The sequence below is a fragment of the Dermacentor albipictus genome, chromosome 2 (genome assembly GCF_038994185.2).
Source record: "Dermacentor albipictus isolate Rhodes 1998 colony chromosome 2, USDA_Dalb.pri_finalv2, whole genome shotgun sequence".
NCBI classification, from domain to species: Eukaryota; Metazoa; Arthropoda; class Arachnida; order Ixodida; family Ixodidae; genus Dermacentor; species Dermacentor albipictus.
Genome location: NC_091822.1, coordinates 50,791,892 through 50,808,395, shown reverse-complemented (window position 1 = coordinate 50,808,395; position 16,504 = coordinate 50,791,892). Strand labels below are relative to the sequence as shown.

The window sequence follows — 16,504 nt, the reverse complement described above, 5'->3', positions numbered from 1 at the left end:
GCACGTTGGTAGGAAGGTAAGCGCTTGCGGGGGGTCAGGAATAATTAGAGTTGTCAAGAGGCTAATGTGGCGATGACTCGGGAGCTTCAGAAGGCATTGTGCACATTCGACGCGGTGCGGTCCAAACGAGTTCGTCGCGTCTCTTTTCTTCTCTACCACGCTTCTTCCATGCATATACACGCTCTGAAACACCCCACTTCGCGGCGTGCCGGACAGCCGCAGCAGCAGCAGCAGTGGGAAAGTCGAAGGAAAAGGCAAAGAAAGCTTTGCATTAAAACGCCCGTGTCCCGTGTATTGAGGACACGTGAAATATCCACTGGCGGTCAGCATTCATCTGGAGTCCCCCACAACGGCGTGCCTAATAATCGAATTGCACTGGAGAAGAACGAGCAGCGGGCACTAGTCCAGGACGGGCTTTGACCGGGTCGGAGTTTATCTTTATGGGCCCCTTCGGAGTACTTCAAGTGGCAACCACTGGGTGATAGTGGCGATAGACCATCTCACGCGCTACGCGTAAACTCCGCCTCTGCTAACCGCATCTGCGAGGGTTGTTGCCTGGTTGCTTCTGGGTAACATCCTACTTCGCCATGGAGCCCCCCGGGAGCTGCTTAGTGACAGAGGCAGCGTCGTTCTCTCTGACGTTTTAGAAGCCCTACTCAAGGAATGCCACGTAATTCCCGGTACCACTACGGCATACTACCGGTAAACTAATTGGTTGACTGAGCGTTTCAACCGCACCCTTGGCGACATGTTATCCATGTACGTTGCATCTGACCACACCAATTGGGACCGCATTCTACCCTTCGTGACGTACGCTTATAATGCCGCCACACAGAACACTATGGCATTTTCCCCGTTCTTTCTTCTTTACGGACGCGAGCCTTCCTGCACAATGGATACCATCCTTCCATATCGCCCTGACACAAGGGAGGCTACTACTTTGTCCGAAGCTGCTGCACGTGCGGAATAGTGCCGAAAACTCGCCCGCACATTTACTTCGGCAAATCAGCAGCGACAGAATCACCTTCGGGATATTCCCTCCTCTCTGGCACCCTATGCCCCTGACTCACTAGTCTGGCTTTGGGTTCCCGCTACCAGCCCTGGACTTTCACTCAATCTTATGTCTAAGTACCAGGGTCCCTACCATGTCGTCAGCCAAACGTCTTCTGTGAACTACTTGGTAGAACCCCTTGAGCCGCCTTCCGATAAGCGCCGTCGAGGGCGCGAAATTGTGCACGTTAAGCGGCTCAAGCAGTACTTTGATCCACCTGTGCTATCTTGCCCGTAGGTCACCGAGGTGGCTCCTCTTCTGCGGGGAGGCAATTGTACTGGAGAAAAACGAGCAGCAGGCACGGCTTCGAGAAAGACGACGACAACGAGTGGTTGGAAGCCTTATGCCTGTGTTGCCTAAGCTGTGTGACCTTTCGCTGCGGTGCTCTACTATCTGAGAGTTCTACCAATTAAACCATAACGCCTCTTGACAAAATCGTGTTTTTGACACGTAAAATCCCAGAATTGAATAGATTATTCAAAACAGCCAAAAGGAAATGTTATCAAGCAAAGAAAATGCGGGTTGGTAATAACTCGAAAGAAGAACGGAAAATATACAATTCCTTTTTAAACACTACGCCCTAAGGGGCCGTCACTGAGCTCCAGTCTTCAGGCCGTGTTTTAGATCAGCCTTTTGACATTGCAAACGAGTTCAATTCATTCTCTTACAGTCAGGCTTTCAGTCTGCCCGTGACCCTTGAACAACCTTTCGTCCATTCTTCATAGTGTTTATGCCTCTTTCCCACAGGCCTTAATAAGATAATGGCCATTATGAATAAACTAAAGGTCACTATTGCTGGCCTTGGCGAAATCATTTATTGCTCTCTACATTTCTCACTGCGGACTACATTGCTGTACCGCTTTCGCACATTATCAACGTAATTTTTGAGACTGAGTCATTTCAATTAGAACTAAAGGAGGCTAATGTTATCCAACTGTTTAAGAAAGGCCACAGAACATACCTCTTCTAATGTTGCCCTATTGCTATTCTCAATAATATTGCTGAGAACTGTATCGGGAAACAGTTAACTAAATAAATACCTCTCTAAATTCAATATTTTTCTTTTTCATCAATTCGGCGTCCGACCAGATTTTTCTGCTGTTCTAGCTTTGCTGACTTCCACTGATTAGCTTTAAAAAGCTATTCATGCTGGCAAATTTGTTAGAGCATTTTTCACTGATCTAACAAAAGTTTCCGTCTGTATTATTCACAGCATTTTGGGAGCTAAACTTTAAGCTATCGGTTTTACTTGGCATGTTTTGGCGATTATTATTAGCTACCTATCGAATTGGCAAGACGCTGTATAGAGTTGTTTCAGCCAACGCAAGGAACAACAATAAAGCAGCTCTATTTCGTACTGCAACATCTTCGACCCCACTGGCAGTATCAACGCATTGCCTGTGGTACATTTGCCATGAGGAAGCGCACGCTGTTCCGGCAGTGGTGAAACATGTAAGTTTCAGCCACAGGCCCGGTTTTCGTAAGTCGTAAGTACACTAAGCTGACAGACAATGACAGCAACGAATGTATGTGAGGAAGCACTGGTTTATTTAATTGAAACATAAAAATTACAAATAAATGAAAATGCAGTTAAGCGAAAAATCAACTAGCTGCAGTTGGGATACAAAACCACGTATTTGCATTACGCGTGCGATGCTTTTCGAAATTGAGCTACCGCGGCAACGTCTTCCCGTCCACAATCATGGGTATTTATGTAGGATTAAGAGAGTTAGCCCTGGGAGTGTATTAGCCAGCCGCACGATTCGCGGCCTAGACGGCTGATATAGAACATCCTTTCTGCCACACGGCGTCAGTGGCACGTGGACTTGAGAATGAGCAAGTGGCCAATAAACCTATACGCGCTACCTGAAGGCATTAAACCTTCAAAAGCATCAAATCGGGCAGAGGGGTAATTGAGACGTCCATGTAGCTTTGACTCGATGACGAAGACTTTGTAAGATGGTTGCGGAGAAAAGAATGGTGACGAGAGGTGTAGTTCACTGAAAATAATGACACATAATAATACACGTAAGGATTCCCTCCTTGTTGTGTAACAGTGGCACATAACCACCCTAGAGGATTGGGCAAAGATGACCACATACTTTGTGGCAGATACAAAATGGTTCAATATTGAGGTAGGACCATGATATATAGCAAACTGAAAGCGCTGTGATATTATGCACCATTCTAATAGATAGCTGCCTGTTTTCTAAATGATTATGAAAAATTGATACATGATACAGATTTTATGCCGCGATTTATTGTTTAATACCGAGAAAGGTGCGCTCGCTGGCACTAAATTATCGGTGCAAATTCCGTGCTATATGAACCGGAGCATAAGGTGGCACATATCTGCTGTCGCCTAAGGATGGGGCGCGCCAAATATGAGAAATTTATGAACACCAAAGAAGCCGCCGATTACTGCGCACTCTTTCATTAGATCTGTGTAGTTTGGAAGTTATTATGATCCTAAATTTTACGTCCAGGCTTTATGTCGTCATTTATTGTTTCAACTTCCTGAACACAGGTGCGAACAATGGCGTCGTTTTGTCAGGTAATATGCTGGTATATAGGCCAGTTTGCCTTGTGTTATCAGGCGTGATAAACAACGACCAACCAACCCGCCCCTGCAAGACCATCAGAGGTAAGTCAGAGCACGCTCACTTTTAGAAAATTTCGTACTCTGTCTTTTTCCAGCACTAAACGTTTCTTAGCGCGTCGTAATTGAAAATAGCCTGCGTTGAAGCCGTACCCACAATTTGGTAAGCAAAGTGAGTCGACATCGCTGCTGCTTATCAGTCGCACATTCCACTACCCGCAGCAACGTAGTCCATTTCCTTCGCAAGGTTATAAAATGATGCCGCTGTTCTCCGTCACAGAGTTCACACCAGGCCACAGCAAACGTGGCGCATGTCTTAAGTAATGTGTCGATGTTTCTCGTCAGTCCGTCCACTACAGATAGTAATGAATTATTCTTCATCATAGAAAAGAAATCTAGCGCTCCTGCTTCTCATCATGCAGTTTACCGCAATGCTGCGCAACGCTCAATGATGTTCGCCACCAGACATCGCTGAATATATGGCTGATAAAATTATAAAGGGGGCCTCACGGACGACAAATGCACGCTAGCGCCTGGCAGGGACACGCATGAAGCACTGCATGACAATGCCACGCTAACAGCTTTGAGAACCGACAATATACGATTTCTTCCATTTTCAGGGGCTACATCTACTCCCATGAACTAACGCTTTGACGTCACTGTCACTGTGTAAGTTAACCTGCGAGAGGCTTTGAGTGCAGCGAAGTCGTACTAAAGTAAAATTTTACTAAGCATTTCCCGAAGGCTGCTTTGAAGGAGTGCTGACGCTACCCTGCCTTCGGTGGTAGCGCCCTTCAATAGTAGTTTCTCTTAAAGAAGGTGGTGGTTCTAGTAAATTTATATGTCTTTTTTCCACCGAAATCAATGGCTCTCAGTGTACGTTTACAGGCGTTGTACACATTACTGCGTGCGACTGTTTCTGGCTTAGCTCTTGAAGTGAGAGACGTTGGTGTTTCTGGCCGTATTACCCGCAGACCAGTTACACGAACTTCGGTGCGCTCCCTATCAGGCACCCACTCAAGGAGGGGCCCGGGAGGGCCCGGCCCCCCCTCCCCGAAATTAAATGACATATCACTCTCCTCCCGCATGCCCTCGCCACCACTCCACACACACATTCTTAATGCACCACCAAATCAATCTTGAGACTAGAGAGTTTTCGGCGGTTATTTTGCTGCGTCTTTCACTCCTTTTGGATGGCGGTAGCCACAGGCATCTCCTGGGGTGTGACGGCCATTTTCTCATTGATTCGGTGCTCGCGCGATTGACTCGAGATGCGTTCAATCCGTCAACATCTATTGAGACACTCCTAGCCTCACCCACATACTGTCACCATCTATTGCAACGGTTACACGCATCGCTGTTTCTTCTTTAGTTCAACATTCTTTGTTTGCCCTCATCCAGGGTCCAGGAATGAGATTCAGTTCGTAGTAAGCTGGAAAATAAGATCACGCGAAACAGCGTCCGTCATCAAACCCTGCAATAACCGTTAAACCCATAAGCGATATGAATGTCACCCGTTACCTCATCTGGTTTTTTTCCTAATTGTAAAGCACCTTTCGCGGAAATTGGCAACTGGAAAGAAGAGTCACAAGGAGTTTAGAAATTACGTGATCTACTAGGGGAGAGAGCCGAGGCAACAGCCAAAGAGGAAGGAAAAGTGAAAATTAACAGATTTAACAGATTTTTTGCGGAAGTATTTACGGGTCAACATCTTTTTGTTTAAAAAGGAAGCAGAATAAACGCCGCCGGAAGATGAGAATGATTCCATGTGCTTTGAATGAGGCTTCTACAGTTTTTAGTCGAGCCGCCTGACGTAGCCACTTCTCTGCTGTGCTTATGTGGGCGTTTTTCTAACCTTTCGCGGTGGGCCCAGTACGTCTGGAACCGCAGCGTCCAGCGCTCTACGCGCTTGTGCTGAACCGCGGCCTCGCGTCGTTACGAAATTTCCCAATTAACAATGCAAGTTGGTTTTAGCAGTTCGTATAGTAAACGTGGGATTCAAAAGAACTGTGACTGTTCCACAAATATATGTTTCTCTATAATTCTTCCAGACCTAATTCAAGAACGCTACTAGAAATCTTTATTTTAGACTTTCGCTTGTTTATTTGTTGTTGGCAGTGTTCTTACTGCGCTTATTTCCTGCGCTAGTTCATTTGATGTTGGTCCTTGCTTGTCAAGTAAACGAGAGGTGTATCTCACAGGCCTACCTGTCAGATACACCTCCTTTCTCTTTTGCGGGTTTACTCGTTTTTATAGCGATCGGTAGGCATTATTAACGTTATACTAGTAGAAGTGCCCCCCCCTCTTATTCTGACAGAAAGGTTACCTTGGCTTGCACTCCCCCCCTCCCCCCCCAAAAAAAATGATGGGTACGTGCCTGCTCCTTATAGAAAGGCGTGCAGCTTTCAAAGAAAGTCTGCAAGTGAATTGAGGCACAAGCGTTTCAGTTCCTGAAGTAAGGCAAACAAATGAAAGACTGTAATGCTCTATGTCCATAATACAGAAATTCAAATAGTGTACAGTCATAATTATGAAAGATGCTTAGAAGTGTGGAAGCAGGCTTGTTGAACACAATGGTTTTCATGCTGTTTACAGTGCTGTTCCGTGCGCAGTCATAGAAGCGGCCCCTTCTGTGAGACGACGTTGTCGCCAATGCAAAAGTTGTGCAAACTGCGTTGTCATTCTTCATTTCTATTTTCTCTTTGTTCTAGGAAAGTGTGGCGATCAGGTAGCAACAATTGGACATTGAAAGGGTATATTCAATAACTACCCTCGTTATTCTTTCACTACATGGATGATCTCCTTTTAAAGTAAAGCGAACGCTCCCATTTTTCACAAAAAAGTGTTTCATGGTGTCGGCAGAGAGACATGTTTCGTGCCGTATAGGCGCCTATGGTTTTGACATTCGTGTATGTTGTTATTGTACACCCGGCTATAAAGCATTATGGACCATGAAATCTGCGAGAAAGCTGAAGGATCTCCTCAGCCTCACAACGAAGCCTATTATTTGCATTTCGGGCGTCAGCTAGAATATGATAACAATATTTTCGTGTACATTATTTTCTTCAGGCTGCTCCAGAATTGAACGTTTTCTAAGATCCTGTGGTCCGTAAACCTTTGTGGCCGAGTGCACATGTGAAGCGTACCATCTCACCGCTATTTCGAAACAGGCTGTTCTTACATCTGCCAGCCTTATTCAACAATTATTTGCTCATCCCAATGAAGAAATAACAAAAATGTGACGGCATTTCTCATATTATCCATCGACTGCCTTTATTTTGCCTCTCCGCATCTTAGAGTCTCCCAAAGTAAACCTCACCAACATGTCCCAGAAAAAGTTCTCCTCCTCCGGAGTTGAATGCTTAACGTATACAGGCTCGTAGATATCAATGTATCAATGTTAGAACTGAGCGTGCAGAATTTCTTGTCGAAGTTGCACTCGGTGCATTTTGTGCTGATTGCGACGGCTTTGGCTATCGAGCATCGGCGAAGCCAACGCGATCATTGCCCCTGTCAAATATGGTGTAGTAACGACCGATGAACCTGTCTCCGAGAATCCACAGTGGTCCCAAAGGCGGCCGTAGGTCCATGGCAGTGAAGCCACTCAGGCACGTGGTGATGCCGTTCTCCGTGATCTGCAACAGCAGATTTAGCCGAGATCGCGTGTTAGCGCCTGGAAGTGCTGCGAGTGAACTATGAAGATTTTACCAAATTGACCAACACTGCCCTAGTTGGCAAAGACACATTCGAGCACACTCTAAATCATGACGTTCTTCACTCTGGGCGTCGGTTCTTCACATGGTCGGCTGCATCGTGATTGGCGACAGGGAAGCCGCAGGGAGTTATGATGGTTGTAGGCAGCTGGGTCGGCGGCTCCCATCCAAAGACGGTGCAAATGCAGGCTGCTAGCCGAGGGTTGCCTTGGAGATAAAGAATGCCTTATCGCCGCTATACCTTTCCCGCTGCCAGTCACCATGCAGCCGGCCTTGTTCACTGAACGCCCGCTTGAGAGCAGGACGGTACCACTGCGTTTCGCAGGTATTCTTTGCAACCCGGAAAAAAGGACTACGTGAGAGGCATCGTGCAGGAAACAACCCGATCAGTGGTTTCTCAAGGCGCTACACAAATCTGCGTATCATACTTGGGGCTCTTAGCCAATAATTAAAAAGCTGGGTAATTAAACTTAATTAATGAATGAGGAATGGGGAAAACAAATAAAATTGCCTCAATTACTATAGGTCAATGCGAAAAGTACGCGTCCGGTTCAATTCGCTTCCGACGCGTCTTTCATTTTTAAACCCTTGGCTGAAGCTATGTGGAACACCATGTATAATACGCTTTTGTTGGAATGTTTTATTGCCAACTTCAGGGGATTTACCACACTGCGGATTGCTGAAGAAACATTTATACAACATTCATGCAGATACAGAAAGACAGTATGGATGGTTCCTTATGTTGCGCTAGGTACGTGCCGATGTTCACAAACGTGTCGGGTGGTCAAATATGTGATAGTGGCTTCCGTGTTTAAAAAATACGACAGCCACGTTTAATCCTACACAAATTTCTGATCTCTGCACAGTAAATAGCTGCAACCTAAGACGGCGTTACTTTTTTTATTGAATGAGACACACACATTGCTAGCCGAATGTGTTCAACGTAGGAAATCAGCGCCTTTCTGTTTACAAGTGTTTGGTGCAACAAGATTACGTGACAACTGTGTAAATGAGACTGATACATCAAATTTTTCGACTCTCCGGTTTGGTAGCCTCAAATACCCGAGGCTGCCCGAGCATGCCTCAGATGTCTGAAGGTGTATCCGCATATATATCCCATATATCCAACGAAACCCTCAGATATTTGAGGATGCCTCTTCGAGAATTATTTGGCTGCCGGTATTGGGCCTACAGAAAACATCAGAGCAATCAGTAAGTGCGAGAAGGCAAGATCTTCAAAGTGATTTAGCGAAACAAACAAGGAAAACTGGACAAGTCCGAGGTAAACAAACGCGCAGCGCGCCGTGCGCTAATATTGGTTTACTAACAAGTTTGCACACTCGGACCTAAGTACGATGAAACTTCTGCGCTATTTCTTTGCGCTTTCCGTTAGGCGGAACTCAATATCGGCGTTGCTTTGAGAGCGCAACTCTTAAGCGCCCTTTCCTGCGGCGAGCGTCGGCATTGTCACTCGTAACCGAGCGAACGAGCGCAGCGAAGGATGAGAGCGAACGTGGAGCGCGGTGGGAGATGACAGATGGCGACAGGGAAGAGAGCGCGAGGAGGAAAGCGGAGGAGGAGGGTGCAGTGCAACTTGGGGTGGAAAGCAGAGGAGAAAGGTATGGCGAAAGCGTGAGGAGAAAAGCGTAGTGCCGCGCATGACGGGCTTCGCGTTGACTACGAGGTAGCGCCAGAGTAGCGTGCGTCTTCTCTATTGAAATAAAGCGCTGCATAAGCGGAGGTCTGTCTGCGGCGGTTGCTGTGAATCGCACCCACGCGTCACCCACCCGCTGCCTCTCGCGATCTCCCGATTAACGAGGCTGTCGCGCTATCATGAGTTGAGAACACGTGTAGAGTTGCGTTAACATTTCGCATTACGGAATAGTAGTCGTCCGTTGAAGCTTCTGAACTGAAGCTTGTTTTACGAACCCTCCATGACTTTCATGACAGCGGCCACTGTCATGAACTAGCGCGTACGTAGAACACTACCACTATGTTTACTACCCTTACGGCTGTCCTGGCTGCCGGACTTGTTTCTACAGAATTACTAGTGAAAAAAAAAATACCTAAATAGCCTCATCCCAACAGGCACACTTCATCAACAGCGCGATTGCTTTAACAAAGCATATCTTAATATGAATGCTCAACCATTATAGTCGGCGCGACGACCTTGGATGCATTGTCGTAGCAAAGCCTCTTGTCATCTTCACTGGCAGGCACGTAGTTTTTTGCTGAGGTGAAAAACGCTTTGTAGGTTATACTCAGTTGCATGGCATTCATTTTACCCTTGAACGAAAGCGTTGCTTTGAGAGCCAAAAATGTGGGTTGGATGCATGCAAGTTTTTCTTCAGCGTCTTGGGTGGAGGAATGAGGAAATTAGTATGGTAGGTTGAGGCAGCGTTAAACGTATCATTTTCAAGTTTCTGCTCACGTTCTACTACAGTTACTTATGCGTGTGGCCCAGTGACACGCCACCCGTTAGCTGGCATGGTGGTGCGAGGATCGGCTGTGCTTTTTGGAAAGAGATCACAGCCTTCCTTAGGCACCGTGATAGCAAAAAGATTTAATGTACGGAGCAAAGCATATTCAGCCTGTTGCTAATTAATGGGTATTTTGCAGGTTCACTTATGAAAGGAAAATCTACCCCTAATTTTTAAACACTTACCTTGAAAACGTAGTCTTCTGGATCCAGCACAAATTCTCGCTTGTTGAGATTGAAGCTAATCTTCGGCAAATGAGGTAAAGATTTGCATTTCACGACATACTGTAATGAAAAAAAAAATAGAATAACTGTTACTCTTTGAGAAGCGTAGGTCGCTTCTTTTTGTCGTAACTTCACTGTTGCATTATAACAATGTTACGGTCACAACCAAAGCCGTGCTACAACGCTGAAGGGAAGTTACGAATACGTGCCGCAAATGCGTATATTACAATGAGTACCCTATCTTCATTGCTAGCTGAAAGTCATTGAAATAGGGCAGATATTTTGCAGTAGGCGTTATTGAAAATGCCGACCATTGAGTTTAAGTTGTGAGTTTCGGTGTAGTTCCAAAGATGGTCGAAGGGGGCAATGTCCAAAGTTATTGGGCAAGCACCCAAAATTTCACTGAAGTACATCTTGACCTCTTTATGTTCTTCTTTGATTTTTTCTTTTCAAATTCTACTAAAATCTCAGGCAACATAGCAAATACCTTCGTTGACAACTGTTCAGTCTACTTTGATAATTCTGGTACATTGAATGACATATGTTGAGTAACACTGGGACATATGTTCAATAGCAAGTGGGATTAGGTGATGCGACCGCGAAGCGGTTGCAGAGTGTCGATTCATTATCGTCTTCATCATCGTCAGCCTGGTTACGCCCACTGCAGGGCAAAGGCCTCTCCCATACTTCTCCAACTACCCCGGTCATGTACTAATTGTGGCCATGTCTTCCCTGCAAACTTCTTAATCTCATCCACCCACCTAACTTTCTGCCGCCCCCTGCTACGCTTCCCTTCCCTTGGAATCAACTCCGTAACCCGTAATGACCATCGGTTATCTTCCCTCCTCATTTCGTGTCCTGCCCATGCCCATTTCTTTTTCTTGATTTCAACTAAGATTTCATTAACTCGCGTTTGTTCCCTCACCCAAACTGCTCTTTTCTTATCCCTCAACGTTACACCCATCATTCGTCTTTCCATAGCTCGTTGCGTCGTCCTCAGTTTAAGTAGAACCCTTTTCGTAAGCCTCCAGGTTTCTGCCCCGTAGGTGAGTGCTGGTAAGACACATCTATTATACACATTTATCTCGAGGGATAATGGCAACTGCTGTTCATGATTTCAGAATGCCTGCCAAACGCACATCAGCCCATTGTTATTCTTTTGATTATAGTGTCGAATATATTGCACGATATCACCAGATATTGTCAGTGAGAATACTGACACAATTGGCCCCGCAGAATGAATTCATCGGCCATTTGGGTTAGCAGGAATAAAACATGGAGGCATACGATTATCAGAAAGGGGATTCTACACAACAAATATTGTGGTAATCTGCGCAGTTCCAGGTTCCGACTAACTGCATGTAATCAAATATCTATGCACCGCAAGAATCTTATCGAACACTAGTATAGCCCTGATTTATAAGAAAACGGAAATGCTGACAGGTACAGTCGTGGACAGATTAAAATAGACCACGGCTAAGGCAGCCGGAGCGGCTACGGGGCCACGCCACGGAGCTGTTATCGCGCTTCGCGCGCTCGCGACGAGAGCCCCCTGAGTGACGTCATACTTCTCCTCCGCACCCTCGTGCTCGCGATGGTGCTTCTCACGCTTGATAAATTTCTAGTGCAGCGTTCCGCTGCTCTGCAGCTGACGGTCGGGACGAAGGGGCGCGTGAATCGCCACTAGTGCAGCACTTTGCGCAGTCGTGCAGTAGCGGACGGCAGCAGGCCACCGAACCGCCGCACTGGGAAGGATGTCTCATTTTTTTTTTTTTGAGGGTGACATGCCTTTGCGGGCACAATAAAATGAAGCATCGCTACAGTTCAGAAACATGGACCAGTGTCAACCAGTGAAAAAGGCGCCTGGTGTCGGGACGTGCACGTGTTCTCTTGCATGCACGTCGAGCGTGCTCGTAGCCTGTCTAAACCTTTAGCATCGCCCTAGTGCGCAATAATCGTAGGGGCAGCACGAGATGACGCCGCTGTAGCCGCAACGTCTGATGCGCTGCCGGAATCGGTTTTCGCGGGCGCGATTGTTCTCCACGCTCAGCTCACGCTGCAGCTGACGGCCGTCACCTTAAAGCCGCAGGCCGTACACATTTATTTTCTGTCCCGTGACCACGATACCCCTAAGGCAAAGGATCGCTGTGGAGTCTCGTCTGCTAGACTAGGAATTTTCCGTGCGTGACAAGACGTCGGAATGATGGCGCGTGACCCACTCTACATTTGCCCACGCTATCTCGCACTGCTGCGTTTTTTCGCAGTAGATGAAGTGGCTTCGGTAGGGTTTCTCCTATAAGAACTGCTATCGTCGACTCTTGGACGAACAGCTCGTAATATCATGTGCCAAAAGCAGCGGTAATTCCATTCAACATAGTCGTCGCCCTAACAAGGCCCCTTCAATGCAACTGTCGCCTGGAACATGCTGGAGTAAAAGCACCCGCCAGCAAGCTCACAACAACGGCCAAGCAATCTGCTAATACCGAGCCGCCGGCGGTAGCGCATCAAGCCGCACGGTTCCACGGCGTCAAGCACTCCACGTTCCAGCAAAAAGTTAAAAAAAAACAGCCAGGATTCGATGATAGCTGTTCTTATAGGAGAAACTCTACCGAAGCCACTTCATCTATTGCGAATAAACCCAGCAGTGCGAGATAACGTACAAATATGAAGAGTGGGTCACGCGGCGTCATTCCAGCAACCTGTCGAGCACGGATAATTCTGAGTCCACCCCACGAGACGCCACGGCGATCGTTTGCTTTCGGGGTATCGCGGTCAGGCGACAGAAAAAAAAAACAATATGAAGGGCATGTGGCTTTAAGGTGGCAGCTTGCAGTGTGAGCGGGGCGCGGAGAATAATCGCGCCCGCGACAACGCATTCCGGCAGCGCATCAGACGTTGCGGCTACAGCGGCGTCATCTCGCACTGCTCCCTACGATTACAGAACGCTAAGCCGATGGTAAAATTTGGGGGAGGCTGTGAGCTAAAAGGAACGCCCATGCAATAGCAGTGATGTCGACACCAGGCGCCTTTTTCATTCGTTGGTACTCGGCCTCATTTTTTAACGGAAGCGATGCTTGATTTTATTGTGTCCGTGACTGCAAATCACAAAAAAAAACATCGGGTTCTGGCTTCATCACAGTGCGGCGGTTTGATGGCTTGCAGCCGTCCGCTACTGCTCGACCGCATAAAGTGCTGAACTACTGGCGATTCACGTGCCCCTTCGTGCCGAACCTCAGCAGCAGAGCAGCCGAACGTGGCACTAGAAATTTAGAAAGCTTGACAAGCACCAGCGCGAGAGCGAGGGTGCGGAGGCGACGTTTGACGTCACTCGGGGTACTCTCGTCGTGAGCGCGCGAAGCGCGATAGCAGCGCTGTGTTGCGGCCCCGCAGCCGGTCCGGCCGCCTAAGCCGTGGTCCATTTTAATGTGTCCACGACTGTACATAATAAAGATGATAGCTTGAAAGGAGCACACAGTTATGTTTTACACATAAGCGGCACCTTTTATCTTAAATATATTAACTCCAGAATTTGGTGAGATTGTTTTAATGAGTTTAATCTGAAGGTTTTATTACGAGGACGAATCAGAGTCTTTGCCCCTGTTTTTAATCAGCCAAACAAGGTACACGCAGGTAATTACAAATATACGTACTATTCTACGTACCTTACACTATTCTTCCACATAGACCCCACACCAGTTGTAACCCTTTGTACCATCACGGCACTAAATCTGAAATGCCCCTGCCGTCAGTTTGCGATGGACGCGGCCTCTCCGAACGTTCATTGTCATGCAAGTCGTCATGGCCTTGTGAGAACTCGCACCACCACCACCTCACGCTTCTAAAAAAATAAATTATGGGGTTTTTACCTGCCAAAACCACTTTCTGATTATGAGGCACGCCGTAAAGGAGAACTCCGGAAATTTCGACCACCTGGGGTTCTCTAACGTGCACCTAAATCTAAGTACACGGGTGTCTTCGCATTTCGCCTCCATCGAAATGCGGCCGCCGTGGCCGGGATTCGATCCCGCAACCTCGTGCTCAGCAGCCCAACACCATAGCCACTGAGCAACCACGGACGGTCTCACGCTTTTCAAGGCGAGATGCTTTTCCCCATACGAGGGTTGAAATTCCCCTGTGGATTTCGATGGGTGTTCCTTACTTTTCACAGAAAACGAATCACACTTCGTTGCTCGTACGCATTGGAGGGGTCAAGCACAACCGCCATCTTCAAAAACTGACAGCAGCGCCGTGCCGCGGAGTTACCGCCAGATAAGGCCGGCCCGGTCCGAGAAAGGTCCACCGCTGGGAACAGGTATGTTGAGTTCGCATTTACAGCCGTAATGTGGCTAAAAAACAGGCGCAAAGTCTTTCCGATTCGCCCAAGTAATAAGAATTAATGGTATTGGAACTTATAAGGTGCAGTAAAAACTTAATATCAGGGCTACACGTAATGCAATGTCTAAGAATAATGACACTTGGCTCCCAGCTCCCCATATTTAACTATCCCACATTTTAATTTATTTTTAGTTAATAAAACATGAGTTCTTTTAGTGCTCAATACCACGAAGTGTGTGTTCGGTTTGTAGATATTTTAACTGTTTGAACTTCCCTAGCCGCAAGGAGTCGGCGATTCAACTGTCACTAATTAAACGCGTTAGGATTGCAACTCCAATAAAATTATTATCTCACCACTCCAGGCGAGACTTCCTTGGCTCTTATGCGCCTGTTCAGCTTAGCTATATCATCGGAAGGCCCGACGATCGCAGATGTCCCGGTGTCAGCGATGGCCTGGCAGCCTCGCTTGCAGAAGGTAGTTCTACCGGATATCTTTATCCTGTTGAGAGAAAAGAAAAATTATAATGCAGAAAACAATGAGATGCGCGAGGGTGCTAATGTCGAATTAATTAAGACACCATTGCTCTGAATGCAGTAGAACAATTTTTTGTGTGCGTCTCATTATCACTGTCTGTAACTATGATGATCTATTGGCGAAGAATGAAATATTCTTACTGGAATCAACGTACGAACAAGGGCAACAAAATGCCACGTCCTGACGATGACCAGGCTCCTTCAATAAAGATTGATTCTAACCTCAGCCTTCCTTTCTTCTCCCAATGTCAATCGCTGCAAGCTTCATTATTCCTGCGAACCATTTGGAGTGCATAACTGACTGCGATGACTCGCACTTGTCATGTTGTGCGCAATGCCCAAGAATCGCGCATGGCTACAAGCAGGAATCGCAAGTTCTCGTGCAGGCTTCGGCCGCCAAACCGATAACTGTGCTTGCATAAACACTGTTATTTCTGCATTGTTTTAAAACATTTGTCCTGGTCACACTTGTGAAAATTTCCAATACTTTGTTTAGCAGGCAGAAAGCAGTGCCCAGACTTTCACATTCGGTTGCTGAAAAAAATGTCGCTTATCTTCTAATAGTCTAAAATACCGAATAGCTCCTTTTTAATTCAAATACGAATAGATAGTGCGTGGTATTCGTTTCGTGTTGGAAACTTAATATATTAGCCCACTCCCAGTCTATGTTGATTTTCATTACTATGAACTGCACTGCACTTCATGTTATTTGGATGAAATAACTTTTCACAGGTGTACACGGTTTTTCTTCAAGGCCTGAGTATTCAGGCATCTTCCTAGCATGAAATTCTTCCATAAGTACACCCCACCTTGATATTGTGCTTTTATAACTTACAGTTACGGACACCAGCTGAGACTGTAGTATCTGCTGACATACTAACCCTGTTTAAAATTAATTCAAGCCCTTCAGATAAATATTCACAACTAATTTTTACGGTACGATTCCTATAAGGCAATTTAAGGGTGCCGTCGGAGCGCTTAATCTCAGGTTGGCTGTGGAACCCTGCTAGTGTTGCCTACATCGGTTTAGTGAAAAGCAGTGGAGCATAGCAGCAGGATAGTAACGTTAAATTTCCAACGTCTTTCGCCATAAGTGCGAGTGTTGGCAGAAGGAGGCACACGCAGGTAACAACAACAATGCAAGCTGACCCACACATGCTATTATACATATCTCACTGAAACATTCCACGAGGAGGCACGTTTGCTTTGTGCCATGTGGAGGTACAGATTTTGGTTTAAGTTATGTTCACTTCAGCGGCTATATAGTTAGCCGACCCTGGAATCTTCCCTTTAATCTTCGCTGGCATCCTGCTGGCACATCATTTTGGAGGTGCTAGGCCGAAATCCAGCTGAAGTGTGTTTTGTACTTTGAGCCACTATGTATAGCTTATTCTGGCGTCGTCATCGCAATGAGATGGCGTTGTTTACCTCTTAACTAGCACTTCGATGAAATCGTGAAAGAGGTGTAACAAATAAACTGTCCCATGTTCCCGCTATACTTTATTATTTACTATTTACATGCTGCAGTTTTATTACGAAAACGTTTCGGCCACCTCCGTGATAAGTCG

General features: G+C 46.5%; 2 protein-coding genes across 2 annotated transcripts in view; one reads left to right on the top strand and one right to left on the bottom strand.

Annotated features, from left to right (window-relative positions):
• Positions 1-16,504, top strand: part of LOC135904313 (monocarboxylate transporter 12-like) — a 168,368-nt gene that overhangs the window by 36,695 nt on the left and 115,169 nt on the right. The window lies entirely within an intron of this gene.
• Positions 6,898-16,504, bottom strand: part of LOC135904315 (lysosomal aspartic protease-like) — a 29,481-nt gene continuing 19,874 nt past the window's right edge. The window contains exons 5-7 of the mRNA XM_065434940.1: positions 14,757-14,901; positions 10,029-10,127; positions 6,898-7,285 (exon numbers count right to left, since the gene is read on the bottom strand). Of these exons, the coding sequence (XP_065291012.1) occupies positions 7,124-7,285; positions 10,029-10,127; positions 14,757-14,901 (406 nt within the window). The 3' untranslated portion in view covers positions 6,898-7,123. The remainder of the gene's footprint in view (positions 7,286-10,028; positions 10,128-14,756; positions 14,902-16,504) is intronic.